Below are 15,912 nucleotides of genomic sequence, written 5' to 3'. Positions count from 1 at the left end.
AGAAACATGCACACGTATGTGCACACACATGGATTACAATTCAGATATTTTCCTCATTTCATATTTAATTTGCATTGATTCTTGTTTCTGAATTATTACATTTGGTGTGAGGGATGTTCTGTTTTCAAAATAGCTACAAACAGGTTTCACTCACTGTCATTCTTAGTCTTTACCATTTACAATTTATTAAACTTAAAAACCCCGAATTTTGAGAGAAACAGACAGACAGATTTGGTAATCAACTAACATTTGGAAATGTTAAAATGTAAGGTAATAAGATATTTTACTTTAGGACGCGACAGTTAGAAAGAAAATTGGTGAACTTCATGAGTTCAAGATGAAATAGAACAATAAAAAAACAACTTCACTCAAACAACTATGGTCAAGTGATTATTTATTATACATACCTACATTTAAAAATTATTTTTTTATTATGAGGTTTTTCCTATTAGTCATCTACACCAGTCAGCCACAACACAAAACCCTTCTGCCTAACATTTTGTAGGTAATTCCAGAATACACAGCTACATAGTCCTACAGGCAATGCTCAGTGGCTAGTGGATCTAAGAGCAGACCGCAGCAACCTCACTGAACATGGTCCAGTGGCCACCACAGTGGCAGAAATTCGAGGAAAGGGTCTCCAGTATGAAGAGCTGGACAGCACCAGCCCCTGAACCATGTCATGCAGTGCAGTGAGCTTCTTCAGCCAGTAGGGCTGAAGAAGCTCACTGCACTGCATGAGCATCTGGCAGTACAAATGAAACAGCTGCTAGTCGATGAGAGACACCCAGAATGGCTTACTGAAGGCGGGACAGTCCTGATCCCCAAGGACCCTCAGAAGGGTCCAGTCCCATCCAAATACCAGCCAATAACCTGCCTCAGTACCACATGGAAGCTGCTGTCAGGCATCAAAACAGCTAAGCTGAACGGGCACATGGCGCAATACTCGAGTGGGGCACAGAAAGGAATTGGCAAGAATACCAGAGGGGCAAAAGACCAGCTAAGGGAGGACAGAGTAGTCGCCTGAGACTGAAAGACTAGAATGACCAACCTGTGCACTGCCTGGATTGATTACAAGAAGGCCTATGACTCAATGACCCACACCTCGAATGCCTTGAACAGTACAAGATCAACAGGACCCCAAGAGCCTTCATCAGGAACTCAATGGGAATGTTGCGTATGACACTAGAGGCCAACTTGAAGCCCATAAAACAGGTCGCCATCAAGTGTGGGGATCTACCAAGAAGATGTTCTGTCCCCAGTGGTGTTTTGCACAAGCCTGAGACCCCTCAGTGAGATCATTGACAAGATTACATACGGGTACCAACTACAGAATGGAGCAATTGTCAGCCACCTACCCTAAATCGATGACATCAAGCTGTATGCCAAGAGTAAATGAGACATCGATTCACTGATCCACACCTTCAGCATCTCCAGCATCTCCAGCAAGGACATGTCGTTCAGATTGGAGAAGTGTAGTCGGATGGTGACAAAGAACTGGAAGGTAGTCAGAACTGAAGGGATCAAACTATCAGAAGGCAACATTGCCAACATTGAGAACAACTACAAGTACCTGGTAATACCACAAGCAAATGCGAACCATGAAGAGGCTGCTAGAAAAGCTGCAACAAAAACACAGAGGGTCAGGCAAGTGCTGAGAAGTCAGGTGAACAGTAAGAATAAGATCCATGCTACCAACACCTACGCCCTGCCCGTGATCAGGTACCCCTGCTGAGATAATAAGCTGCCCAAAGGAAGAGACGGAAAGCACTAACATCAAGACAAGGAAGCTCCTGACCATGCATGGAGGGTTTCCCCCCCAAGTCCAGCACCCTGAGACTGTATGCTAATCGAAAGGAAGGAGCCCGGGGACTGGTGAGTGTCAGCACCACAGCCCAGGATGAGACAACGAACATCCACAAGTTCATCAGCAAAAAGATGGCCACGACTGACTAACTCAGGCAGCAGAAATGCAAGAAAGAGGAGCAAGAGGAAGAACCATCATGGAAGGGCAGGCCCCTGCATGGTATATACTACCGGAAGATACAGGAAGTGGCTGACATCCCGAAATCGTACCAGTGGCTGGACAACACTAAATTGAACGACAGCACAGAGGCACTAACAGGAAAGGGCAGAGCAGGCTGTACCTGCTGTGGAGACTCAGGTCTTTTGGAGTGAAGGGCCCACTCCTGAAGACCTTCTATGACTGTGGTGGCCTCAGCCATCTTTTACGGTGTGGTCTGCTGGAGTGGCAGCATCTCTGCTGGGGAAAGGAAGAGACTAAACAGGCTGATCCGGAGGCCCAGCTCTGTTCTAGGATGCCCTCTGGACCCAGTGGAGGTGGTGAGTGACAGGAGAAAGGTGGCTAAGCTGTCATCCCTGTTGGACAACATCTCCCACCCCATGCAGGAGACTCTGACAGCACTGAGCAGCTCCTTCAGTGGCAGGCTGCTGCACCCACGATGTGGGACGGAGAGATTTCGCAGGTCTTTCCTCCCCACTGCTGTCAGACTCCACAACAAAGACTTCAACTGATCAAACACACGCATCCACACATGCGCAATAACACTAAGTGCAATACTCTTTTCTGGGATCGTTGTATTATACTCAATTGTATATAGCATTTGTATTCAATTTTTATTCAATTGTATATAGTATTTTATTCTATTCTATTGTGTGCAGTATCTTATTGATATCTTATTCTAGTGTTTATTTTTTTCTATGTAACTTTGCACTGTGCACTGCTGTAACAAAACAAATTTCCCACACGTGGGACTATTAAAGGTTATCTTATCTTAATCATGGCAGCACAAGAACAAGCTCTAATCACAAGATCCATAGAGGCTGGGGTCTATACCAGGCAAGACCCCAGGTGCAGGCTGTGTAAAGTTACCCCTGAGACAATCCAGCACAAATGGACCGCCATAACCAAGTGGCCATCTGTGCAGAGTATAGCCTGAAAGTCCCGAGGTCAAAATGGGAGACGCCCCGGTCCAGAATGACCAAGCTAAGATCCTGTGGGATTTCCAGATGCAGACGGACAAAATAGTGATGGCTACCCAACTGGACATGGTAGAGGAAGATGGCTGTAGTGACAGATGTAACGAGCAACATCAGGAAAAAGGAACACGAGAGGCTTGAGAAGTACCAAGGGCTCAGAGAAGAGCTTGAGAAAATGTGGAAGGTGAAGGTAACAGTGGTCCCAGTGATAATCGGAGCACTAGGTGCGGTGACTCCCAAACTAGGTGAGTGGCTCCAACAGATCCCAGGAACAAAATCCAAGATCTCTGTCCACAAGAGTGCAGTCCTAGGAACAGGAAAGATACCCCAAGGGACCCTCAAACTCTCAGGCCTCTGGTAGAGGAACAGAGCTTGAAGGAACAAAAGACCGCCCACAGGGGCGAGGGGAATTATTTACAAGAGGACTCTGACACGGCTGACTATCTCATGTTTTGTTAGACACAAAATCAGCATGATTTCAGGTCTGAGTCAGTTCGGGATCCGATTTTTATATGTGCCAGTGCCTCGGGAAAAAAAAAAAGACCTCACAATCCGACTCTGGGAGGAATAAGTATTTACGCAAGTAACAGAAAATCTTTTTCGTTTCTTCTGACTACTAGTATGAAGAGGTTATACAATATCTCTGACCGCAAAGGAAAACTGTGTGAATTCTTGTCCTAAACATTATACAAAAAGGTACTTTTACACATCACACATTCTGCTTCTAAAATGATTTTTATGTCTGAAATTTGACTCTTCACAAGGACAAATTTGTTTACAGAATGACAGTTGCAAGAAAAATACAGTGAGTTGAATTATCAGGATTTTTTGCCTTGATTCACTAAACAAAAATTGGCTTTATATAAATAAATAAGCAGTTCTACTTTTCTGGATACACTCACCTTTTATAATAAAATAAATACAGAAACACTGGAAACAAACGGTTCAAACTTTCTTTATAGAGAAAGAATGGGCAACAACTACTTTTTTAACTATTTTTCATGTTATTCCAGTTTGTAATGTAGTCTCTGTCAATCAGAACAAAGTTGGTTTAAAGGGAGCTAAAACGAAATTTGATGAGAATAAATATCGTTAATATTAAAAAGCGACACATGGAAGGCTACTCCAGCAGTCGCTAAGAAGAAAAGAAGTGAACTGTGGAGTTGGAGAAGAATAAGCCCATGCTGTGAATCTGAGGATAAAAGATTCTTCTTTCCTTCACCAAGCTGAGATCCCATGCTGTCTGTGAACAAGATTTTTTTTTTTTCTTCATAAAACAAAGAAAACTACCAAGCCAAATCCCCTGAAATTGGTGAAGAGATAGAGAATGGGCAAAGACACAATCAACTGAATTTTGGTGCAGGTGCAAATCACTTTCTTCAAAGCTGCGTTGTTCTTGACAGAGAATAACCTATTTGCATGCACGTGTAGTCTGAAACCTAACTAATTTAACGCTGTCATAATATATTAGTGATGATTTGAAATAATCCTTAAAGCAAGTACATGGCAGCCACTGACCCGTTCTAGTTCAATGCTGAAGCTCTGGCCCCAGGCCTCTTTGCCCAGCTGTCTCCACTGTGTGCGCCCCACTACTCTGTTGTCAACCTTCAGCACTGCACTTATCTCCGCTGAAAAACAAAGAAAACAGATGCAGTCAGAAAACTAATCAAAACGAAAACCTGTAAGTTACCATAAATTCAGGGCTTACTACATTTCTTAGACCTAATGTCATAAAAACAGGAAAACAAGCAATTTAGAAATCTTTCAAAATGTATATGGAGAAACATCTACCTCAGTAAGAAATAGACTCATATTATCAAGTCTTCAAAGATTAACAAACCGCCGAAGAATGTCTCCACGAGGAACTAGGAAATGTAAATAATTTAGATCATGGTCATGAGGACCAGGATTAAAACTACTTTTAGTATGAATTATGTTACCCACGGAAATGCTCCTAAACTTCAGTAACTCTTGGGTGGGGTCTGCAGAGTTAAAGAGGCAGCAGAACCCACAAGACTGCCATGATCCAAACATTTCTGAGTGGCTGGAAGCTGACTGAAATTAAAATGGTGCAAAGATTTGGCCATGTCTACAGAGCTTGTAAAATACTTTTGCTTATTTTCAGTCCTGCAATTTTGGTGGAAAAAACCTTGAGCCTGTCTGTATTTCTTACTTGTATTGTCTGTTTTTGTTACTGTTTGTACTGGAGCACTGTAACCAACATAATTTCCCCTAGGGATCAATAAAGTATTCTGATTCTGATTGTTTTTGTGTATCCTTCAAGTGTTTTGAATCTGCGTTGCTGCTTTTGTTCACCTCTTTTTTTCTTCTGAAAAGCAGTAAATCACCACCAACTGTAGCATAACACACTTACAGTTGGTACAGAACTGTGTCACAATAATTCCTATAATAGCTACTGTGGTGTGAATGAGACACGGTGGGTCCAGGGATCATAGGTTTGAGCCATTTTATTCAATATTTGTCACACCACAACACTCCAACCCCTGAGTCCCCGTGTTTTTAACTAGGCGGGCGTGGTCTGCGGTGCCGTGCAGGGAGGGTTGACGCACCTGCATGGCATCCTTAATCACGCCCGCCAGCACAGCTACCTAATGGACAGGAGTAGTTTGTTTTGTGTACAGTCCATCCATTCATTCCACTTAATCCAGCCCCTCCCAGTTACAATGGGGTGACAGGCGGGAAACACCCTAGAGAGGTTGCAAGCCTGTCGTAGGGCTAACACAGAGAGACAGATATCTAGATCCAGATAACCTACAGTCTGAAAGAACCTTTCAGTTACTGGGACAAAATATCTAATGGAAATGTAGCTAATACTCGACTACAACTTCAGGTTTGTATTGAAATACAAAAATGTTCGTCTTGTCAGTTTTACCATTTCTGAAACCAATTACTTGTTAGTTTAAGTGTCCATTACTGGATTTTTGCATTTTATGACACAAAGAAAATTAAAAGGTCTAAAAAAAAAAAAAAAAAAAAAAAAAAAAAAAAGTAAAAAAAAAAAAGTTGACTTACAGGAAATGTCTTCAGCCTTGGCACTGCGTCCGGTTCGTACCTTCAGAGACTTCATATCCGAGATGCTCCCAGAGGTGGTTGAGACACTGGTCACACAACTACGGCCTGGAACTGACTCCAACAGGTCCTGGCAACCCATCAAACATACCTCCAAACGACCTAAGGAAAAGTGTTTCAGTCATTAGTTCTTACTTGGGATAACATTACTGAAAATTCAATGGAAAGCTGCTTCAGGTAAAAAAAAAAAAAATACATTTTAAATTTAAATGTTGTTATGAACGGTTATTTAATAAAATGACTATCAAAATTTTGCTTTAAAAGAGTCTAGCAGACTTAAACAACCTGTTAGACTGGCTGGTTTGAAGAAGGATGAAGATGAAGAAGAGGCTGGAGCCTGGGAGTGTTTCTTTGGAGTGCCGTAAGAAGGTGAGGTGCCTACTATTAAAGCCTCTTTAATGGTAGCATGTGTGGGATGATCATGAGCCAGCTCACATAAACGTCTCTCCAACGAGAGACGCAACAAATCCACCTTTTGAGATGACTCCTGCATTCGCGCCTGGGCCTGAAGGATACAGAAATGCAATCTCTGATGCAACAATATTAATAATTATGTTGCAATTAATTGCAAACATATGGAGTTCAGATTATATCTCAATCTGTATGTATGCATGTAATCAGATTTATATTTACGCACTGAAATTTGGAAATGTGTATTGTAATCTGCTCACTATGCAAAAATATCATAAAAACATGAGCTGTACATAGACATAGACTGTAAATATGAACACAATTTGAAAAACCAGTAATACCCAATTGTTTGGGTTCACTTCTAATCCAACTACTAAACAAAAGTAGTTTTTTGATCTAATCTATCATGAAACTGACCATAAGTGTTTTAAATGACAAAAAAACATGTATATGTGTGCTTCAGTATCACCCTGACAAAGGATGCTTCTAATTTTAGAGATATTGCACAAATAAATCAAGGCAAATAGTGAATGGAATGGTTTTTCTATAGCACCTCTCAACTCACTTTGAGCACTCAAACCACACATACAGTAAAGTGCATTTAACAAACATTCACACACATACACATTTATGAATGCATCAGAGGCAATTCAGGCTTCAGTATCTAGGAGTCAGGGATTGACTGTGATTGGTAGATCACCTGCTCTACCACTCGAGCCACAGCCATCCCAGGGCAGTTCTACATATTGTGGAATATATTGTGAAGGTCACCTTGAACTCAACTGTAGTTCAAAAATGTTCATTCTAACTATTTATAGCCATCGTGTTCTTGTTGTAGCTGTTAGGTTGGTGAAAGTGAAGACATTCCAGCTGGTACCCACTTCTGCAAGTATTCGGCGGTCCTGGACTTTATGCCCGCTCAGTTGCTTCACCACATTTTTGGCTCCTTCTGCTACAGCTGATTCAATCTTCATGTGGTGAATTAATTCAGCAACTCGCAGCTCCACAGGACTGATCATCTCCATAGAATGACCTTAGTGCAGATGAACAAAACAGTCACCACCACCACCAGTAATCACCACTGTACTAAAATTAGTAAAATATCAATTATTAACATGTCTAAGGAACTTGGAAAGAAAAGCATCTGGACTTCTTTAAGTTGTTTTAGGACATTTCACCTCTCATCCGAGAAGCTTCAGCTCTAAGAGCAATTGATGGAGAGTCCCCAAGAGGATCATGGACCCCCCCATTGATCCTCTGCATAATCACTTGAGCCAAGGTCTGAAAATGGGTGTGGTTCACAATCAGCGAAGGTTTCAGGTGAACCCATTGTGAGATGTAGCCCCACCTTATCATGTGATTTACTGAGATCTCTACTGGGATCTCAAAACTGGATTATAGATGGCAGACAGCTGATGTCGTAAGCACCGCCCTCTGTTCAAAGAGAGCCGTTCACAGTTGACATAGATGGCTTCTTTCACTTATCTCAAACCATCTGTCTTCTCTGTCCTAAATTTTAACAGTGGCATCCTCAAAATAATGACCTTTGACCTTTAGATGCAGATGAACAGCTGAGTCTTGTCCTGTTGAGGTGGCTCTTCCATGTTGTGAGATGCGTTTATGAAGTGGCTGTTTGGTCTCTCCAATGTAGAGGTCTGAGCATTCCTCACTACACTGCACCGCATACACTACGTTGTTAATTTTGTGTTTGGGAGTTTTGTCTTTGGGATGAACCAGTTTGTGTCTGAGTGTGTGGCTGGGTCTGGGACTCTAACCTAACTTAAAGAAGTCCAAACGCTTTTCTTTCCAAGCTCCTTAGACTACGATGACCTGGAGGACTAAGAACCTTCACAGACATTTCCATAACATCTAAGCACACTCCAACTACTTAAGACCATAAGACACAGAACAGAATACAAATTCATTTGCATTCAATATAAATTTGATATTTTCTCAAGTCATTTTTGATCCATTATGTTTCACATTCATTTTGTTTATTGAAACATACTGAAGACAAACCGTCAGTATAAGATATCTGCAGTGAAAACACTGCCCATACAAGAACAGTACGTGTGTGAGTGATAAGATTTACCATATTTGCCATCCTCCTCTCCATCTCTGGCTTGACTGACTTTAACAATCTGCATGCGCAGCAGCTCTATTTTAGTACGACTGTCCCGCAACATCTGCTGGGCTGCAGAGAGCATCTTTCTGTCCTGGAAAATAAAACAAACAATTACAAACCAACACAGAACTTCTGATCAAGAGAAAGAAAGTAACTTAAAGGACACACACACACACACACACACACACACACACACACACACACACACGGGAAGTTTACTTTTTCAGGAAAGGTTAGAACTGTGATATGTGTTAGGCACACGATTTGATCTGTCATTTTGATTTAGCTCAGATGGTATAATGTTCTCTGCCCAGTTTATACAAGAAACTAAGTCATTCCAAAAGGATTTACACACGGTGCTTAACAGTATTAGTTCCCTCTTTGCCTTCAACAGCCTGATAATTAGACTGATAATTAACCTGGTCTACGCCCAGGCTGTCCATTCCCCTTCTCTAATATGTCAAAATGTCTGCATAAGAATGCCTTACTTCGAACTTTAAATGTATAAAAGTTTTAAATTTGAACCAACATCTCTAAATGACTTCATAAAGAGTAGTTATAAAGAAAGGCAGAACCTTGTTAACAAAAATACAAACTATTCTGCACAGTGAGAAATTCTAATTCATAAAGGCATCTGGCAAAGTGCTATAAGTCTAATCCTCCTCTTAATAATGTATTCAGTTACTGTAAAAGTTTTACATGGAACAGCAATTTACCACATGAGCCACTCAGAGAGAGTGTAAAGTGGTACTCGTGAGGCTTTGTGTGTTGTGCTATGCATAAATTAGGTCATGTTGTATAATACCTTAAATGAGCCATTAGTGTAAGTCTGGATCATGTTCTCAGCACCCTGTTTGACCTTGGTCTCCATGGTAAGTTGTTTCTTCAGTGTTCTGACTCGACTGTCCAGTGGTGATGTGACCTCTTCCCACTGACATGTCTCTCCTGACAGGTCGTCTTCTTCCTCTAAGTGACCTGCATGGAAAAAACAAAACATACAGGCTGTATAAAGGGTTAGGATACAAATAAGATAAATATTAGATGGATACCAACTTCAGATCAAGTGATTTATCTCTGTATAGTATAGTGGCCTTAGAAAAGTGGTGGTTAAGACAAATACAGCATAAAACACAGCATCCCCGACGTGTCCTGTCTGGGGGGCCTATATACACTGCTTAGAATTTTTCTGATTTAAGCATGTTGGGATTTTGCTTAGTTTATGACATTATGTAAAGAAACCATTCTTCTCACATAAAAAGAAGGGTAATGAATCAAATTTTCAATCTGCAGTCCCCATGGAGCTCCCAGGGGCAGATGGAAAGGTTTCTAAACATTATGCTCTCTGTGGATAGCAGTGCAGCCCAGCTGACATCCACATGTAACAGCTTGTGTGTGCTGCAGCGCCCTTTACTGCAATCACTGATGCAATTTTATTGAATTCAATTTTATTTATATAGCATCAAAAATCACATCAACAGCTGCTTCAAGGCACTTTCTATTGTAAGGTCAAGGTCCTACAACAATAGATTGTCTGAAGTGTTACAAAATCGTGCATTTCTTTCCCTCCGTCTCTCCAACAATTTATACCTCATGTTTTCTGTCACTATGTGAATATCTGACAACAGGACTGCACTGCTGCTTTATTTATTTTTATCCAGTATATTAAAGATTAACCTTAATCAATGAACCTGGAGGTTTAGGGCAAAGTGCATACATATAAAATATAGTTTTCATAATATACCAACACAAGTCATTTACAGTGTGGTGGTTTCAACCAAAGTCCTAATTATTTGTATAAAAAGTTTTATGTGAATCAGTTTATATAGGAAAATGTTGGAGTGTGACTCAAGGATGATGGTAGCTTTTATCCATTCTGGTCTTATAAAACCCCAACGTTTTTATACTGGCTTCAATGGAAAACAGCTCTTGTAACCTCAAAAAGGGTGAAAACTAGCGACAGAAATGAGATACTGACAATGTTAAGAGTTTGACTCCCTTTTTGTTCTCTCTAATTAACATCCATAACACGAGTCAGCAACAGTCAAACCTATGTTAAGAAACTGGATCTGGGTTTGTATTGGAATTCTGCTGACCTTGTTCTAGCCCCCCTTTTTTAAGGTCTTGTCTTCTGTTTGTTAAATGCAACAGAACCTGTGAAACAAATGGACTTGTACTCTTACTGGTTTTCCTCCTTCTACATGAAGGGAAAAAAGATTTTGTTACCTATGGCACTGTCTTTCTGTGTGGCCATAGACCTTGCGTTGAGTTCCTGCAGTTCCCAGTGCAGCTTCTCCAGCTTGCGGGTTGAGGCCTTAAGTTGGCCCTCCACATCAGCTGCACTCTTGCGGTTGGTGACTGCCCGTCGCAGCCTCTCGGCTGCCTCCTTGATCTTCAGCTCCCGCTGGATCTGCTGCCGGAGCACTGATCGAGCAGCTTCCAAACGCTGCTGAAACTCTGGGTCAAGAATATCCCACTCTTCCAGATTCTTCAGATTCCCATTCTGTAAGACAATAACACAGTTTCAGTCTCTTATTGGCGTGACTGCTAATTAAGGATATTCAGTCCTAAATGTATGATGTAAACATGCCAATGTCTCCTATTTTAGGTTTTCCCTTCCTAGGAATCAGTTGTTTTTCTTGATTACGTCCTTTAAACAGAAATATGTGTACATACCAAGTGATTTGGGGAAGCAGTAGGTGTGACAGTAGGTATGAAGTGTTTGAATGTTCAGATGCAACTCAAACAGAAGTTGGGCTGCCATGTTGTTTTTAGAGGGAAGAGGCATTCTTCTTCAGATTTTGGTATTAGAAAGACTTCATACAACTTTTTTTTTTTTTTTTAAATACTACAGTATTGTTACCGACTGTTAGCTAATTTTAGCAGTAAAGAAAAGCACAGCGACACAGGCCAATGCTACTGAGAAGAACTTGGAAAATCATCAGCAGTACAAAGCCGAACAATTAGAAAATGCAATTACACTAAACTATATAATGTAATTTAATCTGAATCAATAAAATTAGTTTAAAATAACCTGATTGGCGCAGCCAAAGCGAAATGAAAATCATCACCTGGCTAAACAGAAAAAAACTGATAAGGCTGCTAACCAAAAGCATCAATCTGGACCAACACTGCATCAACAACAGCGAATGACACAATGGCTCCCTCTTATGGGCAAAAATTAGTGAGCCTTACTAAAGACAAATCTTCCATTCCAATCTCCTATTATGAGTTTCAGGATACGTTTATACCTCTATGAAAACATGAACTCCTTTCTATTGCTTTGTTCAAACAATGGCAAAACATTTGATCTAAAATAAGTGCCATGTTAGTGAAATGACAGTTTCAGTCAGCCACACTAATGCAGAATCATCTGTACTGGACACTAGGCCATATTATTTGCCAAATATTATAAATGGTTCATAGGGCACAAGGAGCACAAATACTGTCCAAGGTCAAGTTCAGTAACGAATTAGCAGAGATGAAATCTAGCAAAGTAAATGCTATCAGCCAAAACTGACTGTGTGAGCACACCTGCTAATTAGCGAGGGCACACAACAACTTTAAGCCTCAACAGTATCCAGGTGGATGAGAGCTACATTTCGCTTATTCCTTATTCACAAGGGGTCACCACAATGGGAATCTGAATAAATTTCCAATGTAATTCCTGACTTAAGGAATTTGTGCCAATTGTACAAAGGATTTTTTTAACCAACTTCCTCACATATAAAAACAGGAGTTAATAATATAAAAATAAATAATACATTTTTTTAATTACCCTCATACTAAGGGGGGAAATGTCCAGAGGCCAACATTGTTTGGATTAAACCGTTAACATGGAGTTTACAGGAATCTGCTGCCTTTTGGACCCAGCCTTAATTCACCACTAGAGAACTTGCAGTTTTTGACACCAAGCACATGGTCCATCCAAGCACATAATGTCCTAACAGGCCGAACAGCACTCCCAGTAAACCAATGAAAGCCTGTATGTATTATGTGAAACAATCTGGAGGGAATGGGTTGTCATTAATCTGTACTGCTATTTAATTTATAATTCAACAAAGAGACAAACAAACAAAAACATTTCTATTTCTATCATAAACTACTTTACAGCGTCTGTCTGACACCTGTACACTATGCTGCTTTACTCATTACTCTGGTATGAATATTCCAGCAGGCTCTCATGATCCTACAAAGAGACTGTCTCAAATTATACATTTTTTTCTACAGCTATCCATGTATACAACAATGTGTTTGTTCATAAATAGTACACACTACCCCAATATTTTCTGTATGGAGTGATGCACATCTGTCCTGCATTGGTAGGGACGTCTGAGTTAGACATACAAGTAAAGATATGTAAAATAATGCAATTTGTTTGATCATTAGCCTCTGTGATGCTACTGATCAAACAAATTGTGATCAGGACAACTGGAAAGATTTAAACTGAAAAACTGACACAGCATTTTAAGTTGATTACACAAGTATGTAGTTCCAGGGTTCAGTGAATGGCCCTCTATGTCAGCATGGCCTTCTGAAAAAATGTTCTGGACACTTTTATAAATGGAAATGTAATTTAAATGGTCACAATGGAATAAAAAGCTTGTGTTTTTCTAGGAAGTTCTGTTTCTTTTTTGTTAGATAGACTTCAATTCAGAATCCTTACAGTGTCTCTGGCTATATCATAGCCAGTGATAACAAAGCCCAGAAAAGTTAAAATATGAAACAAATTCCCAAACAACACCCGGCGTAATTATAATCCGATAATAACTACTTGATCATTACTCATTCTTTCAGCTGTAGCAAGTCGCAAAAAAGAAAAAGAAAAAAAAAGCTGAGGATGTGTCCTTTGTGTTAGGCACTACCAGGCTATTCAGCTCTATGGCTTTTTGCTCGTGAACAGACACACCACACCTTATGTCAATCAAAACTAAAAGAACTTTTCAAAAGTCCTAGGCGATGGTGTTGGGCTTTAAAGATAAAGTAACGTTCAATAAAGGATTTTATAATAACTAGGCTAACAAATGGCTAAATCGTTTAATGCTGTTAAAATAAGTGTCAGTGGACGCAATTTAAAAAAAGAAAGAAAGAAAATCCAAGCTGAAGCCTGGGAAACTATGAGGTAGCCACAACAACAAGCTCGAAGAAGTTCAGACAGCTCTGGTGCTGTGGTCTTTTTCTGTGTGAAACCGGCTCGTTTTTTGCTGGTTATGTTGAAGCATTTGTGTGATAACTACCCAGCCTGAGGTATTAGCTAACTTATCGAGGAGAAGCAAACAAGACAAACAGGAAAATCCAGTGAACCTGTTAAGCACTGAAGCAATTACCGTCGGCTACAAGTAGTATTAACTACCTTTAACTCTGGCACTCTTGCCTCCGTGATCACTGAACTAAAGCGTGAAGAATGAAAAAGCGTTACTCAGCGTTACCTTTAGCGGTAAACCTGACATGATGGCTGTCAGGTCTGTCGTGGACACCGTTTGTCCGTTTCTGGCCGCCAACACTCTTCTTCGGGTCAGAAAGTAGATGAAATGGCTCAGGTAGGACTGACACGTCTATTCTAATTAATTTCACATCGGCATGTGAACTTCAGCGCCTGCTGGATATGCTCACAGACTGGCCTGCCACTTCTCCGTGCCGCACATCACAGAAACAAATCTGAGTAGAAGTTTGAATCGAGTTAAACGGAGACTCCTGGAGAACCTGACGTCACGGGACGGCGGCCGGATTGGTTGGCGGTCAGTAATGACAGTGACACTGCAAGAACCAATCACATTTAATTATTCAGTCGCCAGCTGAGGTAGGCTTGCAAAACCCAGTTTACAGGTAGGTATGTATACAGGTGTAATGGAAATAGCATAATTAACTCCACATTTGTTGAATTTTAGATTTCATTATACAAAACAATGAGACAGCGACTTCTCTGTAGATTCAAGCAAATTAACAAATGTATTTAAATTATTTTATTTTATGCATTTAATTTATTTAACACCACTGTAATAGCTGAGCTTTATTCAGGTGGTTTTCTACCTACAGTGTATGAATGCTGCAGTTTGCTCAACCCTAAGGTGCCACACTTCAATTTACAAATAACTGAAAGAATGAAAAAAGAGCAATATAACTCATCTGCAGATAGTTTTAAAAGTATTTAATTTCTTTTAGAAATATTTAATTTATAAAACTATTTTTTTTATTTTCCCTTCTCTTTCTGCGCTCAGAATTATGTATGCTCTGTCCTCAGTGCTCCAATTTGCCACATAAACATACAGATTAATCAAATACACAGCCATACACACACAGCAACACACAGCCATACAAACACCAATATACAGCACAGAAACATACAACCATACAAGATAGATCGACAAACACACACCTTTAATAAACATGTACCACACCACCAGTTAGTTTAAACATCGCCACACTGATGTTTGTCGCATGGGATGTACGTGGACTTAGTTCCAGGGAAAAGTGGCTTAAAATTACTAACTAGTTAAATGACTTACAGGCAGACATTCCCTTTCTACATGAGATTCATACTGTATGAACAAAACATCTGTAAACACACTGTCAGGGTTCTCTGTGTGGCAGGCAAGGGTGGGACCCAAAAGCAGGACTCGCAGACCAAGCTAAACTTAAATGGCAGAGAAACAACTGGAAACAAAGAGGCGTAGCCATATTACGTAACAAAAAATACATAAAATTCACAAAGCTATTACAGATCCAAAAGGTATATTTATAATACTTTATTTATATATTGAAAATATGGATCTGTGTATCACTAGTATATATGGGCCAAATGTTGATTAACCCTTTCATAACTTGAACTGGCAGTCTACAAACATTCTCAAACAATACATGTGTGATTTTGGTCTTTGCAATGTTTGCCGTTCACATCACCCCACTCTCGGGGACTACACCTTTTCATCAGTACACCACTCACAATCTCACTTTTTAGTTAGAAGCTCCATTATGAGGGATAACGCAGACACTCAGATTCATCCTGTCACTATCAATGATCATGCACTGGTGTCTATTTCTCACACAGAAAAGAATCATACCCCTAATCAGAAGCTGGATATTTAATACATCATTACCTAAAGAACAAGACTTAATTAATTGGTACATAGTTTCAACCTACAGAGGGGCACCAGACAGAGCTGCCAGCTTTCTCCTTCACTTTTTGTTAATTTTATCAAGCCACTAGCACCAGCAATCCAACAAAATGTAGATATCAAAAGAGTTCCAAACATAACTACCACTCCACTACAGACAGGTAAAATTTGATA

At 40.2% G+C, this 15,912-nt stretch overlaps 1 protein-coding gene across 1 annotated transcript in view; it reads right to left on the bottom strand.

Moving 5' to 3' along the window:
* pkn3 (protein kinase N3) overlaps nucleotides 1-14,351 on the bottom strand; it is a 32,208-nt gene extending 17,857 nt beyond the window's left edge. The window contains exons 1-8 of the mRNA XM_085280578.1: nucleotides 14,053-14,351; nucleotides 10,850-11,126; nucleotides 9,432-9,601; nucleotides 8,594-8,717; nucleotides 7,383-7,534; nucleotides 6,376-6,595; nucleotides 6,034-6,192; nucleotides 4,519-4,628 (exon numbers count right to left, since the gene is read on the bottom strand). Coding sequence (XP_085136704.1) covers nucleotides 4,519-4,628; nucleotides 6,034-6,192; nucleotides 6,376-6,595; nucleotides 7,383-7,534; nucleotides 8,594-8,717; nucleotides 9,432-9,601; nucleotides 10,850-11,126; nucleotides 14,053-14,073 — 1,233 coding nt within the window. The 5' untranslated portion in view covers nucleotides 14,074-14,351. The remainder of the gene's footprint in view (nucleotides 1-4,518; nucleotides 4,629-6,033; nucleotides 6,193-6,375; nucleotides 6,596-7,382; nucleotides 7,535-8,593; nucleotides 8,718-9,431; nucleotides 9,602-10,849; nucleotides 11,127-14,052) is intronic.
* Nucleotides 14,352-15,912: the final 1,561 nt, after the last annotated feature.

The sequence above is a fragment of the Mchenga conophoros genome, linkage group LG7 (assembly GCF_057382185.1).
Source record: "Mchenga conophoros isolate Kocher_MC1m ecotype Shallow Benthic linkage group LG7, M_conophoros_male_GT1.1, whole genome shotgun sequence".
NCBI lineage: Eukaryota > Metazoa > Chordata > Actinopteri > Cichliformes > Cichlidae > Mchenga > Mchenga conophoros.
Note: the sequence above shows the minus strand (reverse complement) of the source record. Positions and strands in the feature narration are given on the sequence as shown.